At 39.4% G+C, this 15,921-nt stretch overlaps 1 protein-coding gene across 3 annotated transcripts in view; it reads right to left on the bottom strand.

Annotated features, from left to right (window-relative positions):
* Window positions 1-15,921, bottom strand: part of ANAPC5 (anaphase promoting complex subunit 5) — a 40,059-nt gene that overhangs the window by 1,521 nt on the left and 22,617 nt on the right. For all 3 annotated transcript variants that reach the window (XM_068563408.1, XM_068563409.1, XM_068563410.1), the window contains 8 exons: window positions 15,004-15,085; window positions 14,263-14,352; window positions 12,868-13,049; window positions 11,666-11,801; window positions 8,183-8,257; window positions 5,285-5,406; window positions 4,722-4,829; window positions 4,491-4,638 (listed from right to left, as the gene is read on the bottom strand). In XM_068563408.1, coding sequence (XP_068419509.1) covers window positions 4,491-4,638; window positions 4,722-4,829; window positions 5,285-5,406; window positions 8,183-8,257; window positions 11,666-11,801; window positions 12,868-13,049; window positions 14,263-14,352; window positions 15,004-15,085 — 943 coding nt within the window. The remainder of the gene's footprint in view (window positions 1-4,490; window positions 4,639-4,721; window positions 4,830-5,284; window positions 5,407-8,182; window positions 8,258-11,665; window positions 11,802-12,867; window positions 13,050-14,262; window positions 14,353-15,003; window positions 15,086-15,921) is intronic.

Raw genomic sequence — 15,921 nt, 5'->3', positions numbered from 1 at the left:
GTAAAAAAGATATTCCATGCAAACAGTAACCAAAAGAGAGCTGGACTGATTATACTAATATCAGACAAAATAGACTTTAAGTCAAAAACTGTAACAAGAGACAAAGAAGGACATTATATACTGATAAAGGGCCAATTCATCAAGAAGATACAACAAATATAAACATATATACACCAAACAACAGAACCCCAAAATATATGAAGCAAAAACTGACAGAACTGAAGGGAGAAATAGTTCAACAATAATAGTTTCAGAGTTCAATACTCTATTTTCAATAATGGATAGAAAACTAAACAGAAGATCAGCAAGGAAATAGAAGACTTGAGCAAGACTATAAACCAACTAGCCCAACAACAGCAGAATACATATTCTTCTCAAATGTACATGGAACATCTCCCAGGATAGACCATATGTTATGCCACAAAATAACACTCATATTTTAAAAGGTTGAAATCATACAAAATATCTTCTCTGACCACGTGAAGTGAAATTAGAAATCAGTAATAGAAGGGAATCTGAAAAATTCACAAATATGTGGAAATTAAACAACACACTCATAAATAATCAAAGCGTCAAAGAAAAAATCACAAGGGAAATTAGAAAATACTTTGAGATGAACAAAAATACAACATACCAAAATTTAGGGGATGCAGTGAAAACCTATAGGATACAGTGCTCAGGAGAAAATTTATAGCTGTAAAAGCAAACATTAAAAAATAAAAGACTCTCAAATCAATAAACTAAACTTCCACTTTAAGAAACTAGAAAAAGAAGAGCAAACTAAACCCAAAGCTAACAGAGGTAAGGAAATAATAAAGGTTAGAGTAAAGATAAGCAAAATAGAGAATAGACAAACAAGTCATTGAAACTAAAAGGTAGTTCTTTGAAAAGATCAAGAAAATTAACAAACTGTTAGACTGACCAAGAGAAAAAAAAGAAAGACTCAAATGACAAAAGTCAGGAGTCGAGGTGGGGACTTAACTATCAACCTTACAGAAATAAAGAGGATTACCTGAGAATACTGTAAACAACTGTATGCCAACAAATTAGATGAGTGAACAAATTTCTAGGAAGACACAAATTATCAAGACTGATTCAAGAAGAAACAGAAAATTTGAATAGACCAAGCAAAGAGAATGAATCAGTAACCAAAAACACTTCCAATACAGAAAAGCCCAGGACCAAATGGCTTCACTGGTGAATTCTACCAAACATTTAAACAAGAATTAGCACCAATTCCTCTCAGATCCTTCCAAAAATAGAATAGTTAATAAAATTTCCTAACTCACTCTGTGAGACCACATTATTATCCTAATACCAAAGCAAAGAATATCACAAGAAAACTATAGACCAATATCCCTTATGAATATAGATGCAAAAATTCCCAACAAATACTGGCAAACCAAACCCAGCAGCATATTAAAAGGATTGTAGACTATAACCAAGTAGGATTTATCCCAGGAATGCAACAGTACTTCAACATACAAAAATCAATCAATGTAATATACCATATTAACAGAATGAAGGAAAAAACCCATACGATCATCTCAATTGATAAAAAGCCTTTGACAAAAATTCAACATCCTGTCATACTAAAAACTCTCAACAAACTATGAGTAGAAGGGAACTTCCTCGAAGTAATAATGATGCATCTATGAAAAACCCACAGCTAACACCATATTTAACGATGAAAGACTAAAAAACTTCCCCCTAAGAAAAGGAGCAAAAACAAGGATGTTAACTCTTGTCACTTCTATTCAACACTGTACTGGAAATTCTGCACAGGGTAGTTAGGCAAGAAACAGAAATAAAGGGCATTCAAATTGGAATGGAAGAAGTAAAACTCTATTTGCAGATGACATGAACTTATATATAGAAAACTCTAAAGAATCCTCAAAAACCTCTAACAGGTAATAAGTTCAGCAAAGTTGCAGGACATAGATCAATATACATTAGCGATGAACAATCCAAAAAATGAAATCAATTTTTAAGATTCTATTTACAATAGCATCAAAAATAATAAACTACTTAGGAATAAATTTAACTAAAAAACTGCAGGAACTGTACACTGAAATCTAGAACACATGGTTGAAAGAAATTAAAGAAGACCTAAATAAAAGACATCCTGTGTTAATGGATTGGAATAATGTTAATAATAATAATGTTAAGATGGCAATATTCTCCAAATTGGTCTACAGATTCAACGTAATCCCTATCAAAATTCCAAATACCATGTCTGCTGAAAAGGACAAGCTGATTCTAAAATTCATATGGAATTGCAAGAGAACACTGATAGGTAAAACAAGCTTGAAAAAGAAGAACAAAGTTGGAGGACTCTTACTTCGGTAAAACAAGCTTGAAAAAGAAGAACAAAGTTGGAGGACTCTTACTTCCTGATTTCAAACTTACTACAAAGCTACAGTAATCAAAATAGTGTGGTACTAGCATAAGGACAGATATATAGATCAATGGAATAGAATTGAGAGTCCAGAAATAAACCTATACATCCATGATCAACTGATTTTCAACAAGGGAGCCAAGACCATTCAATGGGAAAAGAATAGTCTTTTCAATAAATGATGCTAGGACAACTGAATATCCATATGGGAAAGAGTAAAGTTGGACTCCTACTTCACACCATATACAAAAATTAACTCAAAATGGATCAAAGACCTAAATGTAAGGGCTAAAACTTAGAAGGAAACATAAGTGTAAATCTTCATGATCTTGGATTAGGCATTGGTTTCTTAAGTAGGATACCAAAAGCACAAACAATAAGATTAAAAAAAGGTAAACTTGACTTCATCAAAATAAAAAACTTTCATGCATCAAAGGACACTATCAAGAAAGTGAAAAGACAACCCAGAGAATGGGACAAAATATTTGCAAATCATATATCTGATAAGCATCTAGCAACCAGAATATATAAAAACTCTTACAACTGAACACTAAAAAGACAACCCAATTTAAAAACGGGTAAAGGACTTGGACATTTCTCCAGGAACAGACACAAATGGCCAGTACTCACATGAAAAGATGCTCAATATTATTACTTATTAGGGAAATGCAAATCAAAACCACAATGAGATATAACTTCACACTAATAAAATGGAAAATAACAAGTTCTGGCAAAGATATAGAGAAAGTAGAACTTTCATACATTGCTGGTGAGAATATGAGATGGTATAGCCACAGTGGAAAACAGTTTGGTGGTTCCACAAAAAGTTAAACAAAGAATTATATGACCCAGCAATCCCACTGTTAAGTATACCCAAGATAAATGAAAACATATATCCAGAAAAAAACTTGTACATCAATGTTAAGAGCTATTTGTAATAGTCAAAAGGTGGAAACAACCCAAATGTCCATCAGCTTATGAACAGATAAACAAAATGTAGTGTATCCATCCGATGGAACAGTATTCCATTAGAAGGAATCTAGAACTGACTGACACATGCCACAACATGAATGAATCCTGAAAACATTATGCTAAGTGAAGAAGCCAGACACAAAGGCTGCATACTGTATGATCCCATTTATATGAAATATCCAGAATAGGCAAACCCATAGAGACAGAAAATAGATTAGTGGTTGCCAGGGGCTGGAGGGAAGAGGAAATGGGGAGTGACTGCTTTAAAAAAAATGGGTCTGGGGTTTCTATTTGGTGTGATGAAAATATTCTGGAATTAGACAGTGGTGATGTTTGCAAAATAATGTAAATATTCTAAAAACCACTGAACTGTATACTTTTAAATGGTAAATTTTATGTTACGTGAATTTTATCTTAATTAAGAAAAAAAAAATCACTGGGGAAGCTGGTAAGGAAAATAGACTCCTAGGCTCCTCCCCTAGAGATTCTGACTCTGTAGGTTTGAGGCAAGGCCAGATATGCAGATATTTTTAAAATCTCGCCAATAATGCTGATGCATGGCTTGGGGAACCTCTGCTTTAGTTAGTAAATTCCTCCAGGAAGTTCAAAATTCATTCATTCAATAAATATTTATTAAAAACCTACTATATGTGGATCCTATTAGGTACCACAGGATATAGCAGGGAAAAAACAGTCCCTTCTCTCATGGTCTTTACATTCTACAGGGGGAGACAGAAGACAAACATAAAATACAATTTAACTTCCAAAACCGTTCAATGAACACATGACTTCCTCATTTCCTTATTCATTCTCTTGTTAAATCAAGCCCAGCTCTGGGCCAGCTAAGTCATTAATATGATGCAAGTGTCCTCAACGAAGAGGCACATCCTCCCTAGTAAATACACAGCTCGGTAAAGCCAGCACCACTGGGAGGTGTCAGCTTGTCACCAAGTTCACAACTCCAGACTTCCATGGAAGGCTTGCACAATAAGACTACCTTCCCAGATTTCAATATTAAGAAGCAAAAGCTCATTATTACCGTTTTCAAAACCAAAGAGTAGTAACAGACTCACCAGTTCTTGAGCACAAATATGTGCTATAAAAACAGAGATCAGCTTACCTGGGCAAAAGCCAAGTTCAGCACTGTTTCAGAGGCCAAATGCTGCAACCGGTACTCCTTAGAGAGAGCCAGAGCCTGCAGGAGCACAGGCAGCGCGATGGTAGGGGAGGAAGATCGCCAGTATAGCTCTGCCACAGACAGCAGGACACTGCCCACAAAGAGGAAGACATGGGATGAGAATAACCAGCACAAAGTACCACCTAGGTGAGATGCACAAAAGCCCTCCCTTACCTGATCACCATTTCTGTATTCCTGATTTTCTGACAATGAATCAACAATTTTTGTAAAAGCTTGTGTGCCTCTGACATTTGGTTCTGAGCTTGTAGTACAATTGCTTTTCTGACACAGAAACAAAATAAACACAAATGGTTATGTTGATGTTTTGCAAGGGTTGTAAGTAGAGTCACTTTCAGGTTTAGAATCTCTATTTCCTCAATTAGACTGTAATTGTAACCTCCCAAGGGGAATAACTGTGTCTGATATAATTTTTCTTAAAAGAGAAAAAAAAATTGTGTGTATGTGTGTGTGTGAGCACATGTGTGTACACACACACACATACATGCACACAAGAAAAAAGTCTGGAATTATAGATAGCATGTTAGTGATTATCTCTGGGTGATACTTTCTCCATTTTGTTTATTTGTATTTTCTAATGGTCTGTAATGAATAGGTAATAAATAGAAAAAAAAGGTTTTTTTCGTAAGCTAATCAATTAAGTCACACACAAAACAAATAAGAATAAAGCCATTTGAGAACTACTTCATTCTGGGGTTAGAGTTTTCAAAATTTCTTACCTGTACACACCCTCTATGCTATTAAGAGCTGTGATTCCTGTAACAATTGAATCAGCCAAATGATATTTGCCATCATTCATTGCTCTGTCAAACTGTATTTTTTGATCACACAGCATCCATAACTAGTAAGAAAAAAACCACAATTAGAACAGAAAGAAAAACACAAGAACACAAGAACAGAATGGCAGGGGCTTCCCTGGTGGCTCAGTGGTTACGAATCCGCCTGCCAATGCAGGGGACATGGGGTCGAGCCCTGGTCCGGGAAGATCTCACATGCCACAGAGCAACTAAGCCCACGCACCACAGCTACTGAGCCTGTGCTCTAGAGCCCGCGAGCCACAACTACTGAAGCCGGCGCACCTAGAGCCCGTGCTCCGCAACAAGAGAAGCCACCCACCACAAGCAGAAGCCCACGCACCACAACGAAGAGTAGTCCCCACTCCCCGCAACTAGAGAAAGCCCGCGCACAGCAACAAAGACACAATGCAGCCAAAAAAAAAAAAAAGAAAAGAACAGAATGGCAGATGTTCACCTCATTATTCAACAGAAATATAAAAGTATTTTTGCTTGCTTAACAAATATCCTTACAATTCACACACTTTTTTTTTAGATTAAAAAATTTTTTTTTAAATATTTCAAGTCTGTGAAAAAGCACTAAGAATAAAATAACAAAACATGTATAGCAACCATCAACTTTGTCAAATCACAACATTTTGCTTTACTTGCTTTGGATACTATTGCACATTATTGAGGTACTTTGCAAATTCCATTCTCCTCTTTCTGTTTTCAAAGGAAGCATTTGATTTGTTGTTTATCATTCCCAATCATTTTTTTTTAAAGAATTTTTTTTAAAGAGTGATCTATGATGATTGATTATTCATTCATTCATTCATTCATTTATTTACTGCACAGCATGTGGGATCTTAGTTCCCCGACCAGGGATTGAACCCACACCCCTTGCATTGAAAGCAAGAAGTCTTAACCACTGGACCACCAGGGAAGTCCCCCCAATCATGTTTTTATACTTTTACAAAATATTTACTTATCCTTAAACAATACATAGTATGAAAAAAAAACAATATATAGCATGATCTTACATGTTTTTAAACTTTGTATAAATAAATAGTATCATACTGTATGCATCCTTTGACAACTTGCTTTTAAGCTCAACATTATTTTGGGGAGGCTTACACATGTTAATACAAGTAGTTCTAGTTCATTCCTTTTCACTGATGAATAGTTTTCAATTGTATGAATATGCAACAACTTATCTATTCTCGTGTTGATGGGTATTTAGGTACTTCCAATTTCTCACTCTTCTGAACAATGCTGCAGCAAACACTCCCCTACATCACCCCCTGTGCAACAGTTATTTTGGGTACACAGCAAGCCGTGGAAGAGCTGGGCTGTAGGACATATGCACCTTCTCCTTTACACAGTGCCCATTTGTTCTTCGAATGGGTCACACCAGTTCACACTCCCCACCGGCGGTGTATGACATGACTCATTGCTCCACACGCTTACCAACAATTGGTGGTGTCAGATATTTCACTTTTGGCCAGTCTGATGGGTATGAAATACCTCATTATTTTTTCATTTGTATTTCCCTTGATCAATAGTCAGGCTGAGCATCTTTTCATCTCTTTATCAGCCATACACATGTTTTTTCTAGAATGTGAGTTAAATTGTGTCTTTTTTTTTTTTTTACTGTGAACCTTCTTAAAAAAGGCCTAGAACTGTAATCGAAACCACTCCATCATGTTAGCACTACCACAGAACCACGCTTAATTCTTTTTCCCCACAGCATCCTTGGGTGCTAGCTTCTATTTTGTTTGCTTACCACCTTTCCATCTGGGTACTCTGAGTTCAGATCACAGCCAGCAGCAGTGAGATCCCAGCACAGCTCATAAGCAGATGGGCATTCACACCATATCTAATGAGGTGGGGCCAGCAACCCATGTGAACGGAAGTCCCCCCCCAACCTTGGCTCAGGGACCAATAGTAGGAGATTCCCAGGCCACGGTCTCTTATGATTTCAAATTCCCTAATTTAGTTAATATTAAACTTGGTAACGGGAGGAAGAGAAAGAGGCCCCTCGTAATAGTTTTCTTGGCCCCATCAGAGATGGAAATTGGTGCAACAAGGAACAGAGTGCCTAGGACTGCTTTATAAAGTTCATTCCCTCTGCATACAACATCTTCCCAAAAGGTTATTCAATTCTGGGAGGAAAAGGTTAGAGCTGCCAAGTAGGAGAAAACAGAGTAACAAAACGGAGACCTAATTCTTGATCTATCAAAGGACACTGACGACTTCTTTGCCTATTCCCATACAGTTAGAGATATAAGGAATACTAATTTAAAACCACGAAGACAGGAGTGAAAAAAGCACCCTACTTTTAATCTTTTCTCAGAGTTTATTCCTCAGCCTTCTGGAACGCATTTTACAGAGTCTCCTGTGTTGACCTCAAGGAACCAAGACACGAAGAGGCTGAGGGGAGACTCTAAAATACCCTATTTTGACAATAATACAGTAAAAATGGTATTTTCAAAAATAAATCGGGGCTTCCCTGGTGGCACAGTGGTTGAGAATCCGCCTGCCAATGCAGGGGATATGGGTTCGAGCCCTCGTCTGGGAAGATCCCACATGCCGCGGAGCAACTGGGCCCGTGAGCCACAACTACTGAGCCTGCGCGTCTGGAGCCTGTGCTCCGCAACAAGAGAGGCCGCGACAGTGAGAGGCCCGCGCACCGCAATGAAGAGTGGCCCCCGCTCGCCGCAACTGGAGAAAGCCCTCACACAGAAACGAAGACCCAACACAGCCAAAAATAAATAAATAAATAAATAAAAATTAAATAAATAAATAAATAAATAAATCGATGACACACAAAAGGCAGGTTACCTGGGCATGCTGACTGTTAGGTGGGAATCGCTCCTTCAAGTGCTTTAACACTTCCGAAGCTGCAGCGAAACAGCCCTAAAATAGAAAGCCACGATTTGTTTAGCACACCTGTGCTGACACCACGCCTGCTATCCCACTCACAGGACATCGGTATGACTCACCTGTTCTTGGTGCAGCAGCCTGACGACCCTAGGCAGAGACTGTCAAGTATCAAGGGGCCATTTTTTTTAGGCTCTAATGTATTTCACTTGTACATTAAAAAAAAATTTTTTTAACTACACCTGTAATACATGTTCACTCTAGGAAAAGTACTTACGAAATACATGTGAACAACGAGAAAAAGGCAAATTACTTTTAATCCCACCAAAGATAATCACAGTAATTTCTCGGTGCATATCCTTCTGAACTTCTCATATTCATATGAATATAAAACGTATAAGTATTCCAAAAATACGTATACATACCATTTTTGTAAATTGCCTATTTACCACATGGTAGGTACTCAATAAATATTTTTTGAATGAATGAATCTTTCCAGTGTCAACAAATACAAATCTATACATCACAGTATTTTATTAGGTAAATAAATTATAGTCCAATCAAAATAATCTCCTTGTTTGGGATATTTTGATTGTTTCCAATTTTTCCCATTTTAAAAATGCTAGAATGTTTATTTTGGTGGATACATCTTTGCATACTTGTCTAATTATTTCCTTAGGATAATACGTTAGAAGTAAAATTGCTGGGCTAAATGGTAGGCACTTTTAAGCTTTTTGATAGGTATATTACTAAATTACCATACAGAAATGTACCAAGTACTCTTATACCAGCATTCTACACCTTTCTCCTCCCCTGATATTTAAGCTTCTTTGCCTTTTTGTTTGATGAAACTGGTTATTTCACTGTGTTAATTTGAATTTCTTTAATGACTAGATTGAAGTTTTTCCATGTTTTATAATCATTTATGTTTTTTCTGTGAATACATGTTCATGTCTTTTTTACACTCTTATATTGCTAGAATGTCTATATTATTAAGCCCCCAAAAGCTTTTCAATTTGTCCCTATCCTTTGATCAGGTAGTACATCTTCAGTCTATATAGAAGCTCAGTTAGACCACAGGTGAACTTCTATTTGAAGTGAATTAAGTAGAAAGTATACTGAATTATAATAAAAGTTCATTAATCTTTTTATTCTTGTGATTTTAACTGGCCAATCTTGCCAATTATTTTCATGACTACCATACGGAGTTGGGCATGTGGATCTAGATGGCTGTCAAACCTTCAGGCCAAGTAGAGAGAACAGTGCACACGGCATTACTCCCCCAAAACATTCCTATTGTGACCTGCCATTTCCTGAGGCTGGGAGAGGAATGTGACACGATGAACCAGAGTTACGCAGAAAGAGTAAAGGGGGCCGGATCTCTTAGCACTTCCTCTGGGCTGCAGGAGGAAGCTCGCAAACAGCAGTTCAGACCCCATAACTTCTTTATAGATTCACCCAAGCCCCAGTCACTACCATAGCAAAGTGCAGCATCCAGTGTATCTAGAGATCAGTTTCAGGACACAACTGGAAGCACAACACAAAGGAAATAAAAGAGCAAATAGAAACTCATGATAAAACTGCCTTCTCCGCAGTTGGCCAAGCTTAATTTCATAGGTGTAAGTCTAACCTGTGTAATTGAAAACGTGACAGTCATCAGCTCAGTGGGTTTATCTACATGGTCAATGTTCTGACACTAGAAAAGCCTTTCTAAGGCAGGTTGAGAAGAGGTGGGGAAAGAGACTGAACTGAAATAAAGTGGCCACTGACTGTCTTCTAGCTGTACAGTCAGAGGTCTCCTAGCACATCCATTGGAGCCAGGCAACAATGGAGTCAGCAGGTCTTTCACATAAGCCCAGAGATGGAAAGATTAATACAGATCCAAAGAGCATGGTATTACCCACAGAAAAAATCACAGAACTATTAACAACTGACCTCGGAGAAAGCTAAGGCTAAAGAATTGAGCCAAGACCAGATTTTTGTAAAGCGGTTCTCCATTCCAGGAAATGAAGAAATAATTTCTACCCTACCTCACTCAAAGAGAACCAAAGGGAAGTTATTCCACTGTTTAAGCTTGGGGTCAGTGGGGAGAATCCTACTTGAAAAAGCCACAAGGGGACACTTTAAATGGGTGGATTGTATGGCATGTGAATTATATCTCAATAAAGTTGTTGGGGAAAAAAAGTCAATGTGAGGCTCATACCAAATACCTAACTGAATGTTCACTGACTCATTTATTACAAATGCTCCACTTAACCAAGGCACCAGCAGAGGAAAAGAATCGACGTTAAAGAGGTCCCAGAACCATTACGAGGGGGGACAGAAGACCAAGAAAGTGATTAATGTGCAACATTCCTGGAGGAAAGCAAACAGCAAGAGCAGCTGGTCTGCTGTTTTAATGTCAGAGTGCTCGGGCGCTGCTTCCCAGATACAGGAAGATAGCAGCTGATGGAGGTGCAGGCAGACGCCATCAGCCAGAGCCCATCCATGCCCTTTGTTTACACAATCACTTAGAGGATTGTAAAATGCTAAAGTATGTCTAGTAGAGAGAAGTATTTATAGACTTCTGAAAGGGGTGGAAACAACTCAGAGATCTCTAGGATGCAGATTAAGGAATATTGAGTGTTATGATGCAACCTAACGATCACACCGCAGAGGTGGAGAAAATAATATGATCAAGGAAATGTGCTTATAGCTAGGCAGCAGTTAGTTAGTTAGAGGGCTTTAGATAAGAGCTTTCCCTGACCTTTTCCCATGGAAGAAGATACTTTTGAGCAAAGGGGAAAGAAAGCCTAGAGCATCATGAGAGACCCTTTAATCAATCCCCTGTAAAGAGAATCGTGTGAAATTACTTGGGCTGTAAGTAAAGGTTATGCCCTATTCCAACTGTCTTTCTTTGGAGTCAATCAGACTTGGGTTGAAGATCTGGCACTGACATCTACTGGCTGTGGGTATGGGACTTAGCTCCCTGGAGCTCAGTTTCTTTTCTGTGAAATAGGGGTGATGATAAAGCTGACCTTATGAGGCTACTGTAAGGAATCAGGAAGACGATACATGTAAATCGCTAAGCACAGGGCCTGGCACAGGACAAGTGTACAGCAAACCTTAGCTATTGTCATTTTAGCTGTACTCTTATTATGTTCTTCCCTTTCCCAAAAACATACACAGCTCTACTACCCTAAATTTCAAAGACTCCTTTTTATTCCATTTGTTACATAGAAACAGCTGACCTCTTATTCTCTTCCCTGGTGCCGAAAGAGATCAAGTTCAACAAACCTTGCAGACTCCACACCCAGTCCATTTCTACTGGTGGGATTTCACCCTTCCAACCACTTGCATCCAACCAGACCCGTCCAGTGCTCTTCTCAAGCACTAGAGGACAGAAATGGCGGGGCCTACATCGCTCCAGAAGCACAGGGTCCGGCCACCTGCCCACCTGCTCACCTGCTCTGCGTGCAGCTCAGCGAGGTGGCACAGCGCCACAGCAAATGACTCCGTGTTGTTCTGCTGCACGCCTGCGTTCACTGACTCTAGGCTGTTCATGCTCAGCAACAGCTGGGCTTGCTGCAGGGCCATGGTGCTGGGGAGGAGACACAGGAGAAGCCCCGTCAGTCAAGAGACACAGGCTGCCCTCAGCCACACCCTACAGTTACCTTGGGTGGAAACAGGAGGAGGTTAAGCCCTTCCGCAGGCTCTGGCTTCGGGGGAGCAGCTGCCTCCCAAAGCCAGTTCTCCTGTCCTCGGGACGAGGAGAGCAGAAAAGCATCCTGGATGTGCAGCCCCAAAGAAAACATGTAGTGGTTATGGCACAGTTGGGAGCTCCAAGCTCCAGACCCCCCCACTGCCTCTAATTTTCCCTGTGGTCACAGTATGTTAATTAGTTTTCACGGGTAAATTCAGACCTGATGCCATCCTGGCACCGGCTGCTCTGACAGTGGAAGCAGTGGCTAGTGTCTGCAGCTGTTTCAGACCACATCGTGCCAAAAATTATTTCAAGTACAAAAACAAGACTGATAAAATAGGCACTTCCTTTCATTACTGAATTCCTAGAAACAGCAGATTGTCTAGGTGAGGTAGCTCCAGGATTAAAAATCTGGTTCAGAAGTTTACTTCCAAGCTACAGGAGGCTAAATGGGAATTACACACGAAGCTGGAGACAGTCCAGAGAATACATCCTGGGTAACAGGGAAGCAACTTTCTTTACATAACAGCTTTGGGGTTAAGGGGGTGCTCGGCTTGAGTGACTGCGGCCCATGTCTCCTGCGAACAGGAAGAGAGGTTCCCACCTCAGAGTGCAGGGGCATGGTGCTTGGAGTCAGAGGACCTGGGCTTGAGTCTGGGCTCTGTCACTTGTTAATTCGTTTGTGATCTGGGGCAGATCAGATGTGTGAACCTTGTCCTGTGCATCCTGGAATGGAGATCACCCCCCAGTTACCTCCCAGAGCAGTTGGGAGGAGTAAATAAAAATGCACATAGGAAAAATCTTGGCAAAGTCTGTGCAAAGTAGAAAATGTTTTAAAATTCTAAAGCATTTTCTTTAATCCCCTGTACAAACAACCTCCATCCATTTGGCTTTCACAGAACCAGTTTGCTGGCTTCTGCTCATCTATAAAAGGATTCGTGCCCTCACAGCCTTGAAGACCCACCTGCGGCCGTAGAGTCTCCAGATGGCTGTTTTCTGTGCGATGCTGATGTCGATGAGCTCTGACAGGCTGTGTTTCCAGTGCAGGAGGTCGGAGTCCTTTAGGGCATCCATAAGTTTGTTTGCTGTCTTCCCAGCAAAAGCTCTCTGCTGAACTAGGGACTGTATTCCCAGAGAGGCGAGGTACTAAGGGGACAGACATACGCACGACTCATGATAGAGATTACGTGACAAAATTTTGTTTTGCTCTTCAGAAATTTGGCATATTTCACATTTCAGCACATGCACAATGACAGCACTATTTAAAAAGAAAGTACCTGTAAGCCTGACCCTGACCCATATGAGATATGTTCCTGAAAAACTGGGGATGGAAGAGAGGGTAATAGTACAATGGGAAGAGCCAGGGCTTTGAAATTAAATGGATCTGGACTTAAGCACTGCCTCTGCCACTTACTGTGTGACCTGGGGCCACTTAGCTTCTTAGACAAGCCCATCTGTAAAATGGGCATCACACCCATCATAAAGAATTATTTTAAGGATTAAAATTAAATAGTATATATCAAACAGTGCTGGGCACATTATGTGGTAAGAGATTAAGAAAGGATGCCTATTATGAGCATAATTATCTTTTCATTAACTTCTGGTATAATTTTCAAGGATGAAAGCTCAACTAAAAAAAGTCCACTTAAATCCGTAACAAAAATTGTGCTTAAGAAGTCTATCATTTATTTTTTAATTTTTTTTAGACAGAATAAGGTTCTTTGAGCAATAGTAATCTAGATTCTAACAGTCATTACTATTTCATGTGTAGAGACTATGCCCTTTCAATGACCCTCAGTATTTGTCATCGAGGAATATAATTCAGGTCCTTCCCTACTACTCAAAATGAGAAAGGACAAATCTGCTGGTCAGGTTTACTGGTTCCTGGCTTTGTTTATTATTTCAAACAAGGATCAGCAAACTTGTTCTGTAAAGGGCCAGACAGTAAATAATTTAGGTTTTGCAGGCCACATTTGGTCTATGTCGCATATTCTTCTTTGTTTTTTTTCCCCCAACTATTTAAAAATGTAAAACCCATTCTTAGCTTGAGGGCCATACATAAGCAGGCAGTGAGCCAGATCTGGCCCATGGGCTGTAGAGTTTGCCAATCCCTGGTTTAAAAATAAGCCTTCCCTACAAATTTTCTAAATAAATATGTGTAAGTTAGTGTTGATCAATAAACTAAACAAAGATGTCATCAAGTTGATAAATGGAACTTTCACAGATGTTATTAGGATAAAGGGAGCAGAGAGAAACCTACCAAGAGAATTTAGCGGTTTAATAATTAAGGTCATATGAAACTACCAAGAATAAAACCATACCATTTGTTTAAACAATCGCACAGAAAGATGAGCCTTACCGGTAACCCAAAATGTACAGCTTTCTTCACAGAATGTTCTAGAAGAACATAGCTATCAGATCTCTTCTGTCCCAGCACGTAAAGCCAGCTCTGGCAAGAGAAGTCATCAAAATGTATCATAACAATAATAATGGCTAATGTTCTACTGAAAGCATCAGCATGGTTGTAAGAACAAATGAACCACAGACAAGATAAATCCTCTAAAATACACTTTCACAAATTATAAACCTAAATGAAACCCATCAAACACATTAAAACCATCAGACTGAAATAATCAAGCCATTTATCTTCTTCACCTCTGAGAGCAGTGAGTGGCAAATGTTCCAGAAAAAAAGCATGAAGCCCCCGTATGGCCTGTAACTGAGAAAGTGAAATTCTCAGGTGGTTGCTGAAGTCTGTGTTCTGCTTGTGCTTGGTGATGATGCTTTGACAGGACAAGGTCTTATCCAGTTACCAGTACTGCAAACACCTTTGTTAATGCCAATGCTTGATGCAGCAGTTTTGCATGGCAAGCTGCATTAAAACTTGTAGACAAGAAATGTCTCCAAAGTAAAATGGACATCAAGAATTAAGAAAGATAAATAAACATGGGTTGCCTTTCCTGAATTTCCCTGACCATCTAACTAGTTTCCCATCACTGCTGAGGACCTCCCAACTGCAAAACAACCCAATTCAAATGGGGCCTTTTGAAGGCCAACTCAACCCAGGGGCAGAACTTCCAAGACAGGAAGGTGGCCTCACCAAGCAATGCTGGAGACACACGTGATCGTTGGACTCCTGGGCAATCCTAATCGCCTCCTGCAGGGCAAGCTCTGCCTGTTGACTAATGACAGACTGAACATTAATAACTCATTAACAACCACAAACATGTACAGGCAACAGTAACAGGAAGTCATCTGTACGGTAATTCACCAGCGTGCAGGCCTCTGGGTTGGAAGTTTAAACCATGGGCTTATTCCCTCAGAGGCACTCCCCTCCCCCAGCGGCAAGAAACAGTAACAGTGGAGATACAGAACATGTCCCTTCTAAGGTGGACTTCTACTAAAAGGGTCATGAAGGAATGGCTTTTCTTCATCCCAGCTCCTAAGATTATTTTTTTAGTTGTCTACTGCTGAGGGGAGGGACAAGGAGAGGATGTAAGATTTCACTTTTCATGCCTTCGCTTCTGCATCATTTGAAAAATTTTTTTAACTATAGGATTTGATACTTTTATAATTTTTTCAATCCTAGTTTTTAAAAGTATTTTGAGGATTTTCCCTTCTGAGATGTCTTCTTTCTGCTCATGTGGTTCCCCTCCCTCCGGGATGTGTCCCCCAACCTTGCAACTTCTGTGGAAACTCAGTCAACTGTTCTTGGCCCCGCTGGGCCTTCGCTTCTGAAAAAGCCCATAGAAACGCTACCAGCTTGCGGTGCTTAATTAAATACTACTGTGCACCACCCTCTATTTATTTAATCTGTGTTAGTTTTATTTCTTCAACCTGCAGAGGGCACAGAAGTTCTATAAATGCTGGATCACTGAGGATCTCAAAAAAGAATCAGAAATTCTATGGGTAGCACTTACATAGGGAAAAATTTATGTCAAATTTTCTATCAACACGAGCAATAGCCTCACACAATCAATTAAGAGCTGAATTCTTCCTCAATAACTACCTGTTTGAA

This window comes from Eschrichtius robustus, chromosome 14, assembly GCF_028021215.1.
Source record: "Eschrichtius robustus isolate mEscRob2 chromosome 14, mEscRob2.pri, whole genome shotgun sequence".
Taxonomy (NCBI): domain Eukaryota; kingdom Metazoa; phylum Chordata; class Mammalia; order Artiodactyla; family Eschrichtiidae; genus Eschrichtius; species Eschrichtius robustus.
Note: the sequence above shows the minus strand (reverse complement) of the source record. Positions and strands in the feature narration are given on the sequence as shown.